The following is a 23,130-nucleotide window of genomic DNA, read 5'->3' as shown; positions in this document are numbered from 1 at the left end:
TGGTTCGAGCCTCGGCTGGGTCTGTTAGCGTTTCTGTGTGGAGTTTGCATGTTCTCCCCGTGCTGGTGTGGGTTTCATCCGGGTGCTCCGGTTTCCCCCACAGTCCAAAGACATGTGGTACAGGTGAATTGGCTAGGCTAAATTGTCCGTAGTGTTTGTGTGTGAATGTAGTGTATGGGTGTTTCCCAGTGATGGCTTGCAGCTGGAAGGGCATCCGCTGCGTAAAACATGTGTTGAATAAATTGGTGGTTCATTCCACTGTGGTGCCCCCAGATTAATAAAGGGACTAAGCCGAAAAGAAAATGAATGAATGAATAAACTCAAATGGACAAATTCTGACTGAGGAAATGAGCTGGACAGTTTGGTATTTGCCTGTAGGCTACAGTTTTTAATTTAAAGCAAGTTTTAACAGATTCCTAATTGTATTTTTTTTAATGATGGATGATAAATTTGTATTTTAAAAAATAAGTATTTTTTTTTAAACTTTATTTTTATTTTATTTATTTTTTATTTATGTAGTTACAGTTATAATGCACATTTATAAATAAACACTTTGTGGTAAAATAGTATGGTAAGCACTTTGACAAAAAATTGTGGTTATGATCACCATTAGGGTTGGGTCGATAGACGATGCCATTGCCGATAGCCGATAGACATTACGATGCTGAGCCGGAATCATGATTCTCCACCCCGCCCCCTCGCAGCAGCAACCCGCTCACGAAAAACACACACTGAGGCCCCGTTTACACTAGGACGTCTCACTTTTAAAATGGCATTTAAGAACGAAAATGATCCACGTCCACTCTGGCGTTTCACCTAGCATTTCTGAAAAGCTTTCCTTCCTATAACGCTGAAAACGCACATCATGTGAACACACACACACACACACACACACACACACACACACACACACACACAGGCACATGCTGCAAAAAAAAGTGATTGACAGGTGGTGATTTGTGTGTAACTTCTCTTTATTTATTTATGATTTGGTTATGAGTAAAACAAAGACCATGCAGGTCAGGTAGTTATAACGGTAGGCTACAAATAATTAATCCGTTATGAATTAATTAATTATTCATATATAATTAATTCACCGCAGCCTACGACGATGCCATCGTCCATTGTGATGTTTCAAATTAGACATCGTACGATGCCACATTGGTCGACATCGGCCAACCCTAATCACAAGATTAGTGCTTAATGTCACTAAAATGCAGTATTTCAACCTCGTAATTTAATAGAAATTGAGGCAAATAACTGCCAAAAAGAACTTCCCCTTTTAATAGCCTGGCTACAGGTCTGAGTGGACAATATTATTAAAGCTGATTAATAAAAAAAACCCTGCAAAATCACTGATTTATTCCAAACTTCCTTCTGTCAGCAGGTGGGGCTCTGACTAACTCAATATTGGCATGTAGATGTCTTCAGGAGAGGAGTTTCATGTGAATTTTATAGGCAGATCGGACATTGTGTGGAGTTATAAGACCTTCCTCCTCCGTGGTGAAACCCTGAACTGAAAACTCTAGATCAGGGGTGCTCAACCCTGCTCCTGGAGATCTACCTTTCTACAGAGTTCAGCTCAAACACACCTGAACCAATTAATTAGGACCTGAACAGCACTTGATAATTACAGGCAGGTGTGTTTGGTTAGGGCTGCATCTGAAATCTGCAGGAAGGTCGATCTCCAGGAACAGGGTTGAGCACCCCTGCTCTAGATCTTCACAGTTTAACATCACAAAGGTCTTTGGGTCCGACTGACAAACTTAGATTGAATCTGCTAAAATTAGAGTTTGTTACAGTGTAAAAGATGTCTTTTCCTGTTGCCAGCAGGTGGCGACAGCGCTTGCATTCTTATAAATGAGGTGTTTGAGCCAACACCTGGCTTATTTGAGCCACTGGTTTGCTTGGTTTGGGACTCGTGGAGCTGCGCATGGATGGATTTGCTCTTCAGTGTTTGAACCTTCAGCAGTGAAAATTAAACCACACTGAACTAAACTGAACTGAACTTCAACTCTGAAAACTGAACTGACACAGTTTCAGTCCACTAGAACGTCTATGTTAAGCTGCTTTGACACAATCTACATTGTAAAAGCGCTAGAGAAATAAAGATGCAATAGTCACCTGTGCTCCATGATTTTGGGTTTTGAAACCTCCTTCCAGAACTGAGCCAGATCAGTGACAGTGGCTCCACTGCTGCTCTCCATCTCTGCTGCCATCACCAGAAATCGGTCCTGCGGAGACGCCTGGAAGCCTAAACACACACAAATAATGCATCATGCATCAATATGGCGACGTGATCATCACTATAGTCACATCCCAGGATCTGTTATGTTGAGTCTGGATTATAATTTAGCATTTGTATGGGTTTTGAGGCCTGTGCCGTGACTGTGTGAGGATTTAAAAAACATTCAGGCATCAGAAATTGTACCATTTGTAACTTTAATAACGATTAATTTTTATTATTCAATTGCAGTACCTGAATACGACTCAGACAATGATAAAACACTGCTCATTTCAGGTGTCCTATTATTGTATTGATCTATGGCTGGCTGATATTGTAGAAAAGAGCATCTGCATAAGATATAATAAACATCCTACAAGCTGTCTAAAATTATTGTTACCATTTGTTCATGTTATTAACTGCATTAACTTAAACAACTCTATTGTAAAGTGACAAATTTGATGGCGGTAGAAGCCTAGTACTGCATAACATGATTTTAAAGTATTGCAGTTTAGTTCAGCATCGATATACAATTATTGATATATAATCACTGATATTTAAATAACCATATATATATATATATATATATATATATATATATATATATATATATATATATATATATATATATATATATTAGGGATGTAACGATTCACCGCGAGTCAGTTGAAAATCGATTCAAATATGTGACGATTCAAACTGGAACAAATATTGAATGAACCGCGCTACATGTTTTGAACAGAGGGGGCGCTGTGTTTACAGGCGCAAACTCGCTTTACCTGCACATCAGTGGCGAGCAGGAGGGGGAGCGCAAGACTAAAATGACAGCAGTGGGGTGTGACAGACAAACACAAACTCTGTGCAAATACTGCAGAAAGACGTTTACTTACAACGATCACGCCACCCTCAACCCGAAAGTGACCACGAAAGTGACCCGTTAGCAAAGTGAGGACCGGGGGGTCGGGGGGAGTTTCGCGGATATAACTGAGAACGCGGGTGGTGAGGGTGGTGTCGCAGACACCGCCCTCTCTATTCTGCTGCCCTAGGCGCGGATATAACTGCTGAGGACGCGGGTGGTGAGGGAGGTGTCGCAGACGCCGCCCTCTCTATTCTGCCGTCCTGGGCGGCCGCCTAGGTCGCCTCTATGAACGCGCCGGCCCTGGTCACAGATGTCTATACGCAAAAACTATTAATAGGCTAAACCATGTAGACCGGAGGATTGGCAGCTCCGCTTGCTCCGAGTGCTAACGTTATGCAGATCACACGGTGCATCAGTGTTTTCATAGTGAAAGTGTGAAGATGTTTTTTAGACTGAACGAGAACGCTGTGCTGTTACAGAAGCAGGTTTTAGATTGTTCCACTTTTACACTCTTTTTCAATTTAGTTTATGCATATTTTCATAATTTGCTTATTATTTCATATATTATAAACAGTATTTCATGCCAGTGGCCAGTCCCTTGGAGCAGAGAGCCTATTGACCTCCTCTGTACACGCTGCTCTCTGGTTTAGGAAAGGCTTTCCTCTCCCACACCAGCCATCTCAGTCCTCAGTGAAAGAGTCTTTTCATCAGCAGGGGACATTGTAAATGTGCAAAGAGCTCAGCTTATGCCAGAAAACAGATATGCTGATGTTTCTTTTAAACAAATCCCAGCACAGTCACAGTTTTAGTTTGTATTACAGAGCCTTCTTTAGTTTGTATTGTTTGATTTGTAATTGGTTTTAAATGTGTAATGTAGCTGCACAGTCGACAGTTTTAGTTTGTTTATAGTAAGGAGTGCTCTTTAGTTTGTATTATTCACTTTTTTTATTTGGATTTAGTTTTAAAGTAGCAATTTAGTCACTGCAGAAAAGATCTTATTTTGTAATTGTTCACCTTAAAGTTGTCTCAAATAATTAAAAAAAAATCATTATTAATCATGATTAGTATCGTGTATCGAATTGTGAGTCAGGTTACATCCCTAATCTATCTATACATCAGTTCTTCAGCATCCATCAGCCTATCATACTGAGCAGAGCAAAGACGATTGACGTTCCGCCACAAGATGGCGACAGAGACACATAATAAGGCCTTAGAGGGGAAAAACTCAAATTCAAACTACAGCTGAACAAATCATTATCAAATCCCTAAGTGACTTTCTAAGTCGATCTCTCTCTTTTGCATGTTGTAGTGCTGTATTTATACCACAGTAATATGCTAGTGTTTGCGCTGCTTTGTTTTTTTTTTGGGTTAACTGAGATTTTTTTTCCAATAACAACAGTGAAATACTGGGAAATCTCTGTAGACTGATGGCAGTTCATGTTGTTCAGCCTTAATATGTTGAAATGTGAACCTGTTTTGTCATCACTTTAGACATTACGCTAGAGGATCAGTCAAACGCTAGCTCTACAGTGACGTTGGTGGATAAGCAGCGGTTTCTGCTGTTCTGACGTCAGCTGCAGATGTGAATGAATGCTGGAAGAAAGTAGTTCCTCTTACAAAAGGATATTGAGACTCTCTGTGTTTGATTTTCTTTTTTTTATATACACGATTATGCCGTCGAATTGTTGTATAAACGCAACATTACACTCGTAGCAGTGCAAGACGGCTGTATATCAGCACTGCAGAAGCACTAAGGCACTTGGCCTGCGGCTTCAAGCCAACGCACGCCTCCCACCAATGCCGATATACAGCCACATTGCACTGCTATGAGTGTGATATTGCTCATATTTTAGTATTAATAATATTGACTTTTATTAAGTACCTCCGTGAAGTGAAACCACGATGTCCACACTGGCTCCAGGCTCACAGCTGCTGTTACTGGGCTTCACACGGTACTTTTCTGGAGCCGTCGTTCGGACCTGCGCACAGAAAACACTACCACAAATCAGTCCAAATAAAGACAACAGTGTAACTGTCAGTTTTGACTTTTATTTTTAGTTAATTAGGCAGATTAGGGCAATTAGGCAAGTCATTTGGACAAACATTGTCTTGTTCTGTAGACTATCGAAAAAACCCAAAACATTTTAAGGGGGCTAATGATATTGACCTTAAAATATTTATATATGAACTAAATTAAAACTGCTTTTGAGCAGCACGGTGGCTCAGTGGTTAGGACTGTCGCCTCACAGCAAGAAGGTTGCTGGTTCGAGTCCTCGGTCAGTTGGCGTTTCTGTGTGGAGTTTGCATGTTCTCCCCGTGTTGGTGTGGGTTTGCTCCGGGTGCTCCGGTTTCCCCCACAGTCCAAACACATGCGCTATAGGGGAATTGATGAGCTAAATTGGCCACAGTTTATGTGTGTGGGTGTGTGTGAGAACTGGGTACTGGGTTGCAGCTGGAAGGGCATCCGCTGTGTAAAACGTATGTTGGAATAGTTGGCGGTTCATTCGCCCCTGATATATAAGGGACTAAGCCGAAGGAAAATGAATGAATGAATTTGTTTGCTTTATTTATAGAGCACATTTAAAAACAACAAATGTTGACCGAAGTGCTTTACAAATCAACCAACACACTAAATCTATACTTGTATATGTAAACGAAATAAAATTAATTAAAATCGAATGCAAGAGACTATGGAAGAGCATGACTGGATATATAAAAGCAAAGCATTTCACAGACGAGGGGCTGCAACAGAAGAAACCCCGTCTCTTTTTGTGAACAATTGTTTCTATTGGAGTTTTTGTTTAATATAGAAAGCATACAGCATATGAATATATGGTAGACTTGTTCTATAATAACAGAAAAAATAAATAAATAAAAAAGAAAAGACAGAAAAATAAGAATCATGTAAAGCCAAATAAAGAGTAGAGGTTAGGTAAGTACAAATAAGTAACTATTACATCATGAGATACATAAAGTACATATAAACAGAAAAGCTGCACATAAGGAGGTAGAAACAAAAGATTTAACAATATCAAAAGCTATAATCCAGGACTTCACAGTTGTTGACTGAGCTCCATGTATACGCGCTATTGAAATTTACATACAAATGATATCCAGCACGTTTCCTTTTGATTTTAATCGAGACATCTAGCTGAAACTGTTGTGCTGACCGAAGAGGTCTTATTCTAGCCAGACTAACTGAAACCAGACTTTTTCTAGAATAAAAAACATGATAGGAATTATAGTGAAAATGTCCTTGCTCTGTTAAACATCACTTGGGAAATATTTGCTGGAATACTGGCGAATAATTGTGCCTTCAGCTCTGTCATGTTCTCATATCTCACCTTGAAGGCCACGGGGTTTTTGGTGACATTGTTGAGGACGATCAAACACTTCTTGTCTGATTCTGCAGCACCGAAACTGAGCTCTTCAGCCGGACTGAAAGAACACACACACACACACACACACACACACACACACACACACACACACACAATGATGATCAAGATCCACAGCCTGCACTAATGCATTACAGCATCAAGTGTTTCCAGAAATATCTCACACAACAGCCTGCATTCATTAGCAAACATGCTGGAACGCAAAACCTGCCGAGCCCAATGGATTTACATCAAATCCTCCAGGACTATAAACATGAATGCGTGTGAATCTCAACACTGAATGTGTGTGTGTGTGTGTGTGTGTGTGTATGTGCATTTGTGCTGGGAGATACAGCTAAAAAAAACCCTCCATATTTCTGCTTCTGCTGTGAAATTGTGTATTTTTCTACAGTCAGAGGACCAACATGGATTCAGATATTCTTATGTATGAAGTAAAATGCAGTAGAAAAGTAGTTGACATAATCGAGGCATGTTTTGACATGTTTTAACTACACATGAGAACATGCAATAACAATAAGGTTTCATTTGTTGCTTCAGTAATGCATTTACACTGTGGTTTCCCTTTTTAAATGAATAAATGTAATACTTTTGGAGCGTTTGAGGGCCGTTTATATCGAAGTCGATATTAAGCTGCACCATGCTGGTATTTCATAACATCTCATTTTTACGAGGTGGATTGTTTTTCCAATGCTCAACCCCCAATTTAGCTTACCCGATTCCCCTATTAGCGCATGTGTTCGGACTGTGGGGGAAACTGGAGGAAACCCCCGCCAACACCGGGAGAACATGCAAACTCCTCACAGAAACGCCAACTGACCCAGCCGGGACTCAAACCAGAGACCTTCTTGCTGTAAGGCCACAGTGCTAACCACTGAGCCACCATGCCGCCCCTAACATTAATAATCTAAATTCACATTTAAAGCAAACATGGACTGAAGTCTTATTCTAATATTATTGAATAAATATTGTAATTTTTCTGAATGTTTTAATTTTTTATTTTCTTTTAAAGTTTAAATGTTAAAAATCTTAAACATTTAGCTTTTTTGTTATAAACTTTATTATTAAAACCTTTGTTTTTAAATATATTTTTATATCCTTACAACATTTTTAATATAATTGTATATAATTAAAATGAATAATTAATAAATATAATAACATTATAGGTCACACTTTACAATAAGGTTCACTGGTTAATGCATTTACTATCATGAACTAATCATGAACAACACTTGTACAGCATTTATTAATCATAATTGAACATTTACTAATGCTTTATTAACATCCAAGTCTATGCTTGTTAACATTAATGCGCCGTGAGTTAACATGAACTAACAATGAACAACTGTATTTTCATTAACTAACATGAACAAATACTGTAGTAAATGTATTGTTCACTGTTTGTTCATGTTAGTAAATGCATTAATTAACATTAACTAATGGTCATTGTAAAGTTTGACCAAATTATAGGATTTTTATCCACATTTATTTAAAGAATAAAAAGTTTATTCATTTTTGATGTCTTTTAAATGCTGAATATTTTAATGTTTAGGTTTTATTTGTTGTTTTTGGTTTCAGCTATTATTCACAGCTATAAAATGTAGTGTTTTTAAATATTGTTTTAGATTAAAATGCAGTGAAAAATATCCCATAATTAAACATTTTAAATAAGTAAATAATTATTTCCTAATTGTTAGTTCAAATTTTATTATTATATATTTTGAGTATATTAAATATAAATAAATATATACTGCTAAAGCTTAATATTTTAAAATGCATTATTAGTTCATTTAGTTGAAAGTGTACTATTTAATAAACTGAGCAAAATTCATTCATTTATTTTATTTTCGGCTTAGTCCCTTTATTAATCTGGGGTCGCCACAGCGGAATGAACCGCCAATTTATCGAGTACATGTTTTACACAGCGGATGCCCTTCCAGCTGCAACCTATCTCTGGGAAGCATCCATACACACTCATACACTACGGACAATTTAGCCTACCCAATTCACCTGTATCACATGTCTTTGGACTCCTTTGGGAGGAAACCCACGGCAACACAGGGAGAACATGCAAACTCCACACAGAAACACCAACTGATCCAGCTGAGGCTCGAATCAGCAACCTTCTTGCTGTGAGGCAACAGCACTACCTACTGCACCACCGCGTCGCCCACTGAGCAAAATGTTAATCATATTTAATTTACTATGTACCGACGCAGTATTTACTAAAAAACCCCAAACTTTTTAATACGTGACAAATGAATCATTGATTCGTTGAGGATGAGCTGACTCATAAATGAATCATCTGACCTGTCCCGTGTATGTCAGTGTGCACATGCATTTCTGTTTTTATATTTATATGACATGAAGGGTGATTCGAGTGCAAAACCACACACAAAAACACCGCCGGCCCCAGCGAAACCCCTCCATTAAAATCCAGTTATTTCAGTCATGGATCCCAGTGGATTCCCAAGAAATGCATCCATTAGAAACATCAAAGCTGAGGCTGATCTTTTTATTTCACACACAAATATCTCAATCCAGCCTCAGCACCAAGAATCACCAGCACTGCAGATCAACATTATCATTACAAATATTATTATTAATGAATTACAGCACAGCCAACAGGAAGTGTTTTAAAGATATCCTGGATTAAGAACGCTAAATGATCTGGTCACACTTTACAATAGTTAATGCATTAACTAACATGAACTATGCTTGTACAGCATTAATTAATCATAGTTCAACATTTACCAATGCATTATTAACATCCAAATTCATGCTGTTTAACATGAATGCACTGTGAGTTATCATCAACTAACAATGAATGACTTTATTTTCATTAATGTGAACAAATAGGATAAATACTGTAACGTAGACTAACCATGCTCTGTACAAAACAATGTTCCGTACAGATTACCTTTTAGCACCAATCTGAATAAATGCTTATGGGTCACAGACAAGCTATATATATATATATACTCTCACCAGCCACTTTATTAGGTACACCTGTCCAACTGCTCGTAAATGCAAATTTCTAATCAGCAGCTGAATGCATTTAGGCATGTCAAGACGATCTGCTGCAGTTCAAAGCGAGCATCAGAATGGGGAAGAAAGGGGATTTAAGTGACTCTGACTGTGGCATGGTTGTTGGTGCCAGACGGGCTGCTCTGAGTATTTCAGAAACTGCTGATCTACTGGGATTTTCACGCACAACCATCTCTAGGGTTTACAGAGAATGGTCCGACAAAGAGGAAATATCCAGCTAGCGGCAGTTCTGTAGGCGCAAATGCCTTGTTGATGCCAGAGGTCAGAGGAGAATGGCCAGACTGGTTCCAGCTGATAGAAAGGCAACAGTAACTCAAATAATCACTCGTTACAACCGAGGTCTGCAGAAGAGCATCTCTGAACACACAACACGTCCAACCTTGAGGCGGATGGGCTACAGCAGCAGAAGACCACACCGGGTGCCGCTCCTGTCAGCTAAGAACAGGAAACTGAGGCTACAATTCACACAGGCTCACCAAAACTGGACAATAGAAGATTGGAGAAACGTCGCCTGGTCTGATGAGTCTCCATTTCTGCTGCCACATTCGGATGCTCAGCTAAGAATTTGGCCTCAACAACATGAAAGCATGGATCCATCCTGCCTTGTATCAGCGGTTCAGGCTGATGGTGGTGGTGTAATGGTGTGGGGGAGATTTTCTTGGCACACTTTGGGCTCTCATTAGTACCAACTGAGCATGGTGTCAACACCACAGCCTACCTGAGTATTGTTGCTGACCATGTCCATCCCTTTATGAGCACAGTGTCTCCATCTTCTGATGGCTACTTCCAGCAGGATAACGCACCATGTCATAAAGCCTGAATCATCTCAGACTGGTTTCTTGAACATGACAATGAGTTCACTGTACTCAAATGGCCTCCACAGTCACCAGAGCTCAATCCAATAGAGCACCTCTGAGATGTGGTGGAACGGGAGATTGGCATCATGGATGTGCAGCCGACAAATCTGCAGCAACTGCGTGATGCTATCATGTCAATATGGAGCAAAATCTCAGAGGAATATTCCCAGTAGCTTGTTGAATCTCTGCCATGAAGGATTAAGGCAGTTCTGAAGGCAAAATGTGGTTAAACCTGGTACTAGTAAGGTGTACCTAATAAAGTGGCCGGTTAGTGTATATTAAGTGTAAAATGCAAGTAAAGAGTCTACTTTAATATCTATTGAAATTAAATGACACCACACTTCTGAGCTGTACTTATTAAAATATATCTAATTAGTGATCAAACTAAATGTGATTCTGTTTAAAATGACAAACGCATCATGTCGTCGATAGTCTAAAACCTAGTGGTTTGAAGGAGTAAATGTATGAAGATTTAGGAGAAAATTGAGTGTTTTGGGGTCAAACTGTGATGCTCAAATAATATTTAATCATTTAATTTGTCGTCAATGATTGTTGATCTTAATACTGACAGATAAGTAAATGCCCTGTTTCATATTTAATGCATAACTACCATGTGGCAATCGAAACGTAAACTAGCACAGCTCTTGCCCTAGTGTTTACCTTTGTCTCTGAACTACCACTTCAGTTTTAAAAAATATATGTAAGGAATTATTGACGACAGTATTATGTAATACTGTAATATAATGACAAAAACAGCTGGAATATAGTGCACTGTCACTTTAAGAGCTGCATGGATCCAATATACACGTATTAATCGATATACAGCGTTCATTTTTAACACAAACAAGGGTTTATGTGAATATCCACTAAGCGCTGTGTTTTGACACTTATGCATGTGTATTGTATATTTAAAGTGCACCTATTATGCAACAATGACTTTTATAAGAGGTTTAAAACCAGTTGTGTGTCAGCAGTGTGTGAATATCTCCAGCCTCTAATGGTGAACATAATTTAATTGTATTTGTTCTAATCAGACTTGATCGAAACAGTCTGCAGAAACACTTTGATTGACATTCTCCCTTTGTACGCGTCATCAGAGGGGGAAAGCCCCGCCCACTAGTGCCCCTCATTAGCATAAACAGCAGCCCTGAGTGAGAAGCAGCCGTCTGCCATTAGCCATTAGAGTGTTTGAGCTGCTGAAGATAATGTCAGCATAGACTAAGAGGATTATAGATGTGGAGTTTTAGATGAACAGCGACAGGAGTCTCCATAGACTGACAGAAGCATGAAGCCCACACTCACACTGATAACATGCAGATTGGTTGCATAGCCCTAATATTTACCTGATGTGCATTAATGTGGCCTTGAATGTGGTAGTTGGCTTTCTGGCTCCCTTCAACCGTACAGATTCTCTGTCAATATCCTCCAGCTTCTGACCGTCTTCGATAAAATTCACCTGCAAAAAACAAAACAAAACAATAATGAACATGATTTCTACAGTGAGATCAATATCATCAGTTCTGTACTCATGAACAAACTCAAACATCAACAAAGTGAAACCAGAGAGTTTACAATGAATGTTGCACGAGCATTGCATAAACGTTGCATAAATGTTCACATGTAAACGGGAAGTTTTAATAACATCTATGACTAATTAATTCCACTGTACTTACAATTTACTAGTCAGATGTGTTGTTGTTGATCTTAAAATGTAATATTTTTACATCAACATTTGTGTAACGTAATTGCAACTGTAACGGGATTATTAAATGAATAGTTCAACCAATATATTAAATTATGATTATTTCTTGCAAACCAGTTTCTTTATCTGCTGAACGTAAAAGAAGATATTTTGAAGAATGTTGAAAACCGGTAACCATTGACTTCCCTAGTATTTGTTTTTCATACAATGGATGTTAATGGCTACCATTTTCCAGCATTTTTCAAAATATCTACTTTTGTAATAAAAACAAAGTGAGTAATTTTTTTCTTTTTTGGGTCAACGGTCCCTTTTGTTGATGATAAATCCAAATCATTCATTCATTTTCTTTTCGGCTAAGTCCCTTTAGTAATTCGGGATCGCGGAATGAACCGCCAACTTATCCAGCACATGTTTTACACAGCGGATGGCCTTCCAGCTGCAACCCATCTCTGGAAAACATCCACACACTCTCATTCACACTTATACACTACTGACAATTTCACCTGTACCGCATGTCTTTGGACTGTGGGGGAAACGGGAGCACACGGAGAAAAACACCGTATACAAACGCGGGGAGAACATGCAAACTCTACAAAGAAACGCTAACTGACCCAGCCGAGGCTCGAACCAGCGACCTTCTTGCTGTGAGGCAACAGCACCTACTGCGCCACAGAGTCGCACATGCATCAAAATTATTTTGAAAAATGTTGGAAACCATTGAATAACACAGTATCCCCCCCACACACAATTTATGTCAATGGTTACCATTTTTCAACATTCTTCAAAATACCTACTTTTATATTCAAAACAAAAAGTGAGTAAATATTTTTTGGGGTAAATTATTTTTAAGAATGTTGGAAACCGGTAACCATTGACTTCCATAGTATTTGTTTTCCCAACACTAGATGTCAATGGCTACCATTTTCCAACATTCTTCAAAATGTCTACATTTGTATTAAAAAAGTGCACACATTTACAAAGGTTTGAAGTGAGTAAATTACTTTTCTAGGTGAACTAACCATTTACATATAATAAATCCAAATAATTTTGAAAATGTTGAAAACCATTGACTCTCATTGTTTTTTCCTACAATGGATGTCAATGGCTACCATTTTCCAACATTCTTCAAAATATCTACTTCTATATTCAAACCAACAAACTCTCAGAGGTTTGGAGCAAGTAAATAAAAATTTCTGTGTGAACTAAACCAAATTATTTTGAAGAATGTTGGAAACCGGTAACCATTGACTTTCATAGTATTTGTATTCTAAAATAGATGGTTACTATTTTTTCAACATTCTTCAAAATATCTTCTTTAGTATTCTATACAAAAAGTGGATCAACTAAATTTTTAGGGTGAATGGTCCCTTTTACAGATAATAAAATCAAATTATTCCCATATTTGTTTTTTCCTACAACGAATGTCCTTTGCTACAATTATCCAACATTCTTAAAAATATCTACACTTGTATTAAAAAGAAAACATTTACCATGGCTTTGAGTGAGTAAATAAAAACATTTGGGATGAACTATCTCTTTTAAAGATAATAAAACCAAATTATTTTGAAGAATGTTGGAAACCGGTAACCATTGATTTCCATACAATTTGTTTTCCCTACAATGCATGTCAATGGCTACCATTTTTCAACATTCTTCAAAATATCGACTGTTGTATTCAAAACAAAAAGTGTGTAAAATTTCTATATAAAACTATACTTTTAAAGATTATAGAACCAAATTATTTTGAAGAATGTTGGAAACCGGTAACCATTGACATCCATAGTATTTGTTTTTCTTACAATACATTTTCCAACATTCTTCAAAATATTTACTTTTGTACTCAAAACAACAAACTCACAAAGGTTTCAAATGAATAAACTAAATTAAATGTCTGTGTGAACTACCCCTTTAAATACAATAACCTGCTTTACAATGCTAATTTAATTCAAACTCTGTACAATTTGGCAGCAACACAACATGATGAAAACCAAATAAAGGGAATTGAAAACCAGCACGAATGTGAGAACACGAGTCCTCAAAAGTCATGCAGACAATGAAATCATCAGACTGGGATTTCATGCACCATTTTTAACCAATAAAGGAACTTTCCTCCATTTCTATTCCCGGCCAAACACATGCGAGAGCTGAAAACAAACCTGCTGAACACACACTTTCTTTGTGCTCGTGCTGCAGAAGTGGGAGAAGCAAAGTTGAAGTAAAACCGATGCGTAACGTTAGCATGACTGAATGAATGCGTGTGAGAGGTCAAGGTCAAAGGTCAACACAGGATTTGATGCAACAGAAGCTCATTATAATGATAATGAATATGCATGAGGTCATTAAAGACGCAGATTTGTGAAATAGTCAGGACTTTATTCAGTACTTGATTGAGAAATTACAAAAATGAACAGCTGAAAAATCACAGTCTTGCTCTGGATTACATGAAATGTTCTTCAGATATGATTACATTGTATAAAATGTCAGTAAATCAAATCAATCAATTAATCAATCAATCAATCATTAGTGTCTATTTATTAGTTGATGCTACATTATACGTTATACTTCATAAAAAGGTCCCATTGATATTCATTAAACAACATTTATCATCCATTATGAAGATTATATGTCATAAATCTTTATCACAGGAATCGTTTCATGGCATATAAAAAAAACCATTAAATTTCAGACATATAAATATCCTAAATATCCTACTACACTGTAAATAAAATATCAGTAAATTAGCAAGTTTGTGTATTTTGTGTATATTTCCAGTTGTGAATTGCACTATGGGATGTTGATCTCTCAATTGTTGAGCAATCTTGAAAATATCTACTTTTGTGTTCAACAGAAGAAAACTCATATTAAACTGCATAAGAGAAGATATTTTGACACCAATTGACTTCCATAGTATTTTTTTTCCTATTATGGAAGTCAATTAGTGCCAGCAACTTGAAAATATCTACTTTTGTGTTCAACAGAAGGAAATGTGCATTAAACTGCCTAAGACAAGATATTTTGACACCAATTGACTTCCATTGTATTTTTTTTCCTATTATGGAAGTCAATTGGTGTCAGAATCTTCAAAATATCTACTTTTGTGTTTAACAGAAGAAACGCTCATAAAACTGCCTAGGGCAATATATTTTGGCACCAGTTGACTTCCATAGTATATATTTTTTCTTATTATGGAAGTCAATTGGTGCCAGCAATCTTCAAAATATCTACTTTTGTGATCATCAGAAGAAACACATTTAAAACTGCATAAAGGAAGACATTTTGACTTCAATTGACTTCCATAGTATTTTTTTCCTATTATGGAAGTCAATTGATGCCAGCAATCTTGAAAATATCTACTTTTGTGTTTAACAGAAGAAACGCTCATAAAAATGCCTAGGGCAAGATATTTTGACACCAGTTCACTTCCATAGTATATATTTGTTCTTATGGAAGTCAATTGGTGCCAGAATCTTCAAAATATCTACTTTTGTGTTTAACAGAAGAAACGCTCATAAAAATGCCTAGGGCAAGATATTTTGACACCAGTTGACTTCCATAGTATATATTTTTTCTTATTATGGAAGTCAATTGGTGCCAGAATCTTCAAAATATCTACTTTTGTGTTTAACAGAAGAAACGCTCATAAAACTGCCTAGGGCAAGATATTTTGACACCAGTTGACTTCCATAGTATATATTTTTCTTATTATGGAAGTCGATTGGTGCCAGAAATCTTCAAATTATCTACTTTTGTGTTCATCAGAAGAAACGCATATAAAACCGCATAAGGGAAGATATTTTGAGTTTGTAAATATTATAATGTATAAGAAATAATAATAATATCTAGAGAAATAATGTAAAAAATGTACTGGCGGTTTATTACAAGATTTCTGTAGCGTAATATACAACACCAACGCAGACAATATAGCACTGCAAACTATAACAAATGACAATAAGTCACTTTTTACAACTTTATCAAGGTTAAAAGTTGTTGGAAGAAAGATCAAGATCCCATAATGCAATTCAAAGCAGAAATAAACATAAATAAATAAAAAAACATATTAAAAATTGCTAATTTACGGATATTTTTACAGTGTAGATACACATTTGACAGTTCAAACAGACTCAAAATGAACATTATTTCACCCATATTTTCACAAAACACTAAAGCAGACACTTTCTATGTATAGAAATGACGGTAACACTTTAGTTTAAGTAACAATTCACACCATTTACTACTGATTATACTGATCATTTCACATTTGATTATACAATATCTGCACCTGAATACTGTTTAGACTACCCAGAAAACAAACATAAATCACTATATCACTGGTATCATTTATTGTTTTTTTTCCAATGCATGCCTTTAGTTTATTATATTTGATGCATGATTCACAAATCTCCAGTCAATCTTCATTAAATTAATGAATACTTTAAGTTCTCACTATTAACCAGTGTCATAACACATGTCTATTATTAGGATTTTAGCACTTATAACATATGATCTTACTCTAATCCAATACCCAACTACTACCTTAATGACTACTAATTATCAACTAATTAAAGGTGTACTAAGCTAAATGTCTTAGTTAATGGTTTGTTAATCGCATGAATTGTACATTTAAAATAAAGTGTGACCTAAGTTACTTTTTAAAGATCAGGTCATATGGGATTGTAACATGGCTGTCTTTAAATGTAAACAGTCTACAAGTTGCTGTAAGATATTGTCTCTCAAATTAAAAGTCAGCTCTAAATTTCCATTAACGAGTCTGATATTTTTGAATCTTTAACCTGCTTCCAATCTACGTCAAAACAAAGTAACTCAATTGCATAATCCCCGCCTCTCATGAAATACAAACACAGTGGGTGTTCCATTTCAAATTGACCAATCAGAGCAGAGCTGGCTTAAGGAAGGGAGGAGGGGCTTACAGATCTGAATCGATTCAAATGAATCATATGCAAAATGATGCTATTAAATGTGAATTCTACTACAATTACAACGTCTTTTAGATGCATTTAAAACATATTAGAACACTTTAAACACCATATGAGCTGCTCTTTAAATTGGTGTGACAACATTAACAAGTGGAGTGGAACCTTAATGTGAAGTGAACAACTTGATTGGTCATTAGTGATGAAATGATTGTTTTTGGCAAACAGACAGTAAATGAATCACAGTATTAAATCACAGTAATTAAAAAGAGCATTATTTTGAGCTTTCAAAACAAAAGTAATCATTTCAGTACAACAGTGTCCTATTTCTAACTACAACAAGTGACTGTCAGATTTCAAATCCTGGATGAGATCTAAAATATGGAGTGCAAATGTGGACAAAATGACTTTGAGTTTAAAGGGACAGTTCACCCAAAAATTTTAATTCTGCCATCATTCACTTGTTCAAAATCTATTTTTGAACAAAAATAAGTCAAGTTTCTTTACTTCTTTCGAACACAAATTAAGATATTTAAACACAAAGTGACTTCCATTTTTAATTTTTTTTCCTATTATAGAAGTCAATTGGTGTCAAAATACCTTCTCTTATGCAGTTTTATATGCGTTTCTTTCTTTGGTTGAACACAAAAGTAGATATTTTAAAGATTGCTGGCACTAATTGATTTCCATAATAAGAAAAAAAACAACTATGGAAGTCAGTTGGTGCCAGCAATCTTCAAAATATCTACTTTTGTGTTCAACAGAAGAAAGAAACGCATATAACACTGCTTAAGGCAAGATATTTAATTGAGTTCAATTCCCCTTTATTTGTATAGCACTTTTACAATGTCGATTGTGTCAAAGCAGCTTCACATAAAAGGTCATAGTAAATTGAAACAGTGTCAGTTCAGTTTTCAGTGTTTAAGTTCAGTTGAGTTTAGCAAGATATTTTGACACCAACTGACTTCCATAGTTTTTTTTTTCCTATTATGGAAGTCAATTGGTGCCAGAAATATTCAAAATATATACTTCAGTGTTCAACAGAAGAAAAAACGCATCATTTTGACTTCCCTAATAGAAAATAATTACGAGGTAATAGGTGTCAAAATATCTTCCCTTATGCAGTTTTATATGTGTGGTTTTTCTGTTGAACACAAAAGTAGATAGTATTATTTTTCTATTATGGAAGTCAATTGGTGCCAGCAATCTTCAAAAATATCTACTTGTGTTCAACAGAAGTAAGGAACGCATATAAAACTGCATAAGAGAAGATATTTTGACGCCAATTGACTTCCATAGTATTTTTTTTTTCCTTTTATCGAAGTCAGTTAGTGTCAGAAATATTCAAAATATCTACTTTTGTATTAAAACTGCATAAGGGAAGATATTTTGACACCAATTGACTTCCATAGTATTTTTTTCCTATTATGGAAGTCAATTGGTGCCAAAAAGCTTCAAAATATCTACTTTTGTGTTCAACAGAAACTTATAAAACTACATAAAGGAGACTAAATGATGGGTGAACTATCCCTTTAAGTAATTAAATAATGTCTTTACTCACAATATGCCTAAACATCTGGTCAAAATGTTATAATAATAATACGATGATCATAAAGAAAGCACTGACATGACTGTGGTTTACAGTAGATCCTTTAAGATCTCAGAGCTCCTACACACCAGAAGGAAATAATTGAATTATTAGAAAATAATGCACATCCAAAGTACAACAGCATGCTTTATTTTCCAATAATTCAACAACTTGTCAAATACACCTTGCATATTGATCTAAACTGAATCAACACAGAAATAATGCAAACTCTGCACTGTTATCGACTCAACATTAAACTGAAATGATCTGATCTGAATAATAACACTATTGTGTTTTAGAGGATATGAATTCGTGTCATTTGGCATTGTTAGCTATTTTCCTATTCACCTATTTTATATGCATGTTAAAATATTGCATAAAAAAAATGCTTAAATGATAATGCCAAGATAAATTTAGGAAATGTGCATAAAAGCTGGCCATTAGTTAATGTATTTACCAACATGAACTAATAATGAAGGATATTTGTACAATATTTATTAATCATAGTTCAACATTTACTGATGCATTATTAAAATCATCATTCATGCTTGTTACATAAATGCACTGTGAGTTATCATGAACAAACAATAAATGACTTTATTTACATTAATGTTGGCAAACATTGATAAATACTGTAGTAAATGTATTGTTCATTGTTTGTTCATGTTAATAAATGCATTAACTAACAAAAACTAAAACAATCTTATTGTAAAGTGCTACTTTAAAGACTAATGATACGCTTAAAAAGAAAATATGATCATTACATTACATGAAAAAAAAGTACTCTAAATTTCCTGTGGTAAAGGCAAAACAAAAACGTGGTAACCATTGACTTCAATAGTATTTATTTTTCCTACAATGGCTGTCAATAGCTGTTTCAATCCAACAGTTTTTATAAGCATTTTGCAATATTGCATAAAATGCTTAAAGGAAACACAGAGATGTGCATAAATATTAAAAATGCACACGAACTCATGAGCATAACTAAGTAGGATAAACGTTTCATCTCATTTATAAGAGAAGAAAAAACAACCACAGTGATTTCTCCTACATTTTTCTGTCTGATATTTGCTGCCAGATTATCAGGAAGTGACTATTCTGTTTCTCGATTAATGGAAACGCTGCTTTATTTGCACATATTTAATGCAATATTCCAGTTTTAAGTCTAATTTGCATCTATGAATATAGTTATTGATTGACTTATTTCCCTTTTTATACCCACAACAGCTGCATTAAAACAATCAGTTTTGCATAAAATGCATTAGAAAACAAAGTGACTTGATTAAAAGCTACTAGTAAATTAGTAATGAATAAAGTTAGGGTAATTAATCACCTTATCTTTCCTGATTTTAAATGTAATGCAGTATTGTGCACTTTTTATAAAGCTGCTTTGAAACAATAATTGTCAAAAGTGCTATACAAATGAACTTGAGCTGAACTTTATAGATTCAGTAGCGCATTATAGAAATATTGCTAATAAATGAGTGTGTAGGAGCTCTTTACACAATAAAAGCACAAAGAAAATAAGGTAAAAGTGCTAAAATCACTTCTTCATTCAGCCTGATTGATCAAATAAACCCCGTAACCAGACGGTAGCTTCTTCAAATGTGAATCAACCAATGTGAAATGCCACTTAAATGCATTAAAAGGAGTGTGAAATTGTGGCTGGTGTTGAAACGGAGTGGACACAGGTGATGGTTCTGGAAACTGCAGGCACTTGAGGTGGAGAAACATCTACAATGTCTTACCAGTCCTTGTTTTAAGACAGACAAAGAAGGACGTCAGACAAAATAACCCCCCAAAAAATGAAATCAAGCACAATGGTGAGCTTCTGCCATGCATTTTTGTTTGTTGCCATTGGGATTAAAGAGTTTCAAGCTGACAAATCAAATCAAGCAAACGAATCACTCTGATTGGAAGCCAAAAATAAATAAAAGAATCAATAAATAAATAAATAAAGCACTCTTTCACTCAAATGATTTTTGCTGCTTGCTCAAGCTACTTATTTCAATGAGCTGAATCAACAATTCTTGAGGTTTTTGGGGGGACAACTTAATTGTTTTTATAATTAAGTGGATTAAACAAATCAATTAAGTCAACTTAAAGGGATCTGCCAAAATGCTAACGTTAGCATATAGCATTGAAAACGCACATCCCTCTGGCTGCAGTTCAAAGCCGCGCCTCCTGAAATCATGAACGCGCACTGAATAGATGAACATAGACAACCTTATACAACCCCAGATCATGACATTCACCAGTTAGAAAACGTTATAGTACTTTATAATATTACAATTTCAAACATTTAGGGCTTTATTTAAGCAATCTAATCTCTTTAGACCGTTAGATTAGATCTAATGATCAAAGTCTAAAGCTCATGGTGCAAAAGCATTAAGGACGTGTCCGAATCCACTTTTGCTATTTTATGGACTGAAAAATACGCTCTGCGCCCTGGTGCATGGTATAACAGGGTTGAGCTTATTCTCTTAATGAGTTCTGGGTGTGTTTTGAGCATAACGTGCATTAAACCAATCAGAGTCTCATCTCACATTCCCTTTAAGAGTCAGTTGCATCTCACCGTGGCGCATTTGCTATTTACATGGCGACATTATAAGTGTAAAAACTGAAGCTTCACTAGCGAGAAAACAGTTCTGCAATCCTCGCATCTGCAGCGCGAGGATAAAGAACGAGCCTCCGCCATTCAGCCTCTTTACTTTCTCTTTACTTTATTTTTACTCTTTACTCCTTTACTTTGGTGGAGTAAGGAAACTGTGGAAACTCACTCCACTGAACACATCCATTAGCCCACATATTTAATTTCCTTTGATAAGCGCAAAGATTTGTGTCAAAACTATTTCTAAATTCAGCTCTAATCTCCAGCAAAGGAATAAATGATCAATAATAATGAAGTGTGGTCAAAACACTGAGTTATATCCAAACACACGTCCTGCTCTTATGCCCCATATGCTGATGCAGACGTCTCCAAAACCCCACAGATGGACAAATCTACACTTGTGTTTATTAAAACAAATATAAATCTACATATAATCAATAATACTGCTAATAATAATAACATTATACAGATGCAATGTGCCTGATAATGACTGCAGAATTATGGTAGAGTAACCGCCTATTCTAAAATAATAAGTATATTACATTTGGCCTGGGCAGTTGTTATTGTGTGTTTAATATTAAAAACAAATTAATGAGCAGCAATAGTTTAAAACAAATATAACCACAAAGCACAACGGTTACAATATAAGCACACAGTATATGCAATTACAACTTACTTCTGCATTGATTCCTCTTTGTGAATTCAGAATTACATGTTGTTTAGGATTAAATGTCTTATGCAGATGTTGGAAGAGAAATGCTGACATTTTGAGTTCAGATGAAAATAAAATTGCCAACTGGACACTTTAAATAGTTAAATGACGTGACAAAACAACCCATACGATAAGACCAAAGAGCTTCATTCATACTAAATCAATCATGCAGAGAGTTTGAGATGATGAGTTTGAGTGATCAATGAGATGTTGGAACACACACATACTATTAGCATGGCCATTAACACAAACACTAGATGATGAGACTGAGATGTTGTGTGTAATACATCAAACATTTGATCGGATCACAGCAGAGTGATTACGACTGATAATAATTAGCAGTTGAGCACTAATCAAGCACTGAGGTTTGAAAGGCTGATTGAAGAACTAGATAAGACTCTTTATAGCACTATAGATGAGAATTGAGCATGTGATTTTAAAATGATCCAATCATCTCACTTCAAAGGTTAGAGATAGGGATGGCTTATTGCACTAATTTGAGATTGGGCACAATATTAAAATGTAATAATACCATGGTATCGGTACTACATCTATACTATACGTGACAAATAACCTGCCTTAAAAGTGGAATTTTCAAGTGAATGTCATAATAAATAAAAAATACATAAACTAGTGCCAGACAAAGATTAATCACATCCAAAATAAAAGATTGTTTTGACATATGTGTATTATATATGTATTTATGATGCATATGTGATAAACAGAAACACAACTATTTTGTTGCATAGATATTTGCAATTATATATAATTTGTATCATGTACACATACTGTATATCTAAATATAAATAAACACTCTCAAATATATCTATGCCTTTGATGTCAAAACAAACATTTATTTTGGATGCGATACAATTTTTGCCCAGCACTAAAATAAACGTATCTCGGCATATAGTCCTACACTCTCAGATATAAAGGTACAGGAGCTGTCACTGGGGCAGTACCTATTCAAAAGGTACATATTAGTACCTGAAGGGGCTATAATGGTACCTCAAAGGTACTTTTTAGTTATATTTGGGTACGAATATGCACCTTTTGGGTACTACTGTGGACTATTTGGGTTCTTCTACAAAGGTACTGCCCCAGTGACATCTCCTGTACCTTTATTTCTGAGAGTGTAGGGAGGGGTACCGAAACACTGTACTTTATCGGTATCAGTGCTACATTATAAAAGACCGAAGTATC

At 35.8% G+C, this 23,130-nt stretch overlaps 1 protein-coding gene across 1 annotated transcript in view; it reads right to left on the bottom strand.

Annotated features, from left to right (window-relative positions):
• mospd2 (motile sperm domain containing 2) overlaps positions 1-23,130 on the bottom strand; it is a 57,871-nt gene that overhangs the window by 6,624 nt on the left and 28,117 nt on the right. The window contains exons 10-13 of the mRNA XM_056466001.1: positions 11,727-11,839; positions 6,428-6,521; positions 4,966-5,062; positions 2,125-2,254 (exon numbers count right to left, since the gene is read on the bottom strand). Of these exons, the coding sequence (XP_056321976.1) occupies positions 2,125-2,254; positions 4,966-5,062; positions 6,428-6,521; positions 11,727-11,839 (434 nt within the window). The remainder of the gene's footprint in view (positions 1-2,124; positions 2,255-4,965; positions 5,063-6,427; positions 6,522-11,726; positions 11,840-23,130) is intronic.

The sequence above is a fragment of the Danio aesculapii genome, chromosome 9 (assembly GCF_903798145.1).
Source record: "Danio aesculapii chromosome 9, fDanAes4.1, whole genome shotgun sequence".
In the NCBI taxonomy this organism is placed as follows: Eukaryota; Metazoa; Chordata; class Actinopteri; order Cypriniformes; family Danionidae; genus Danio; species Danio aesculapii.
Note: the sequence above shows the minus strand (reverse complement) of the source record. Positions and strands in the feature narration are given on the sequence as shown.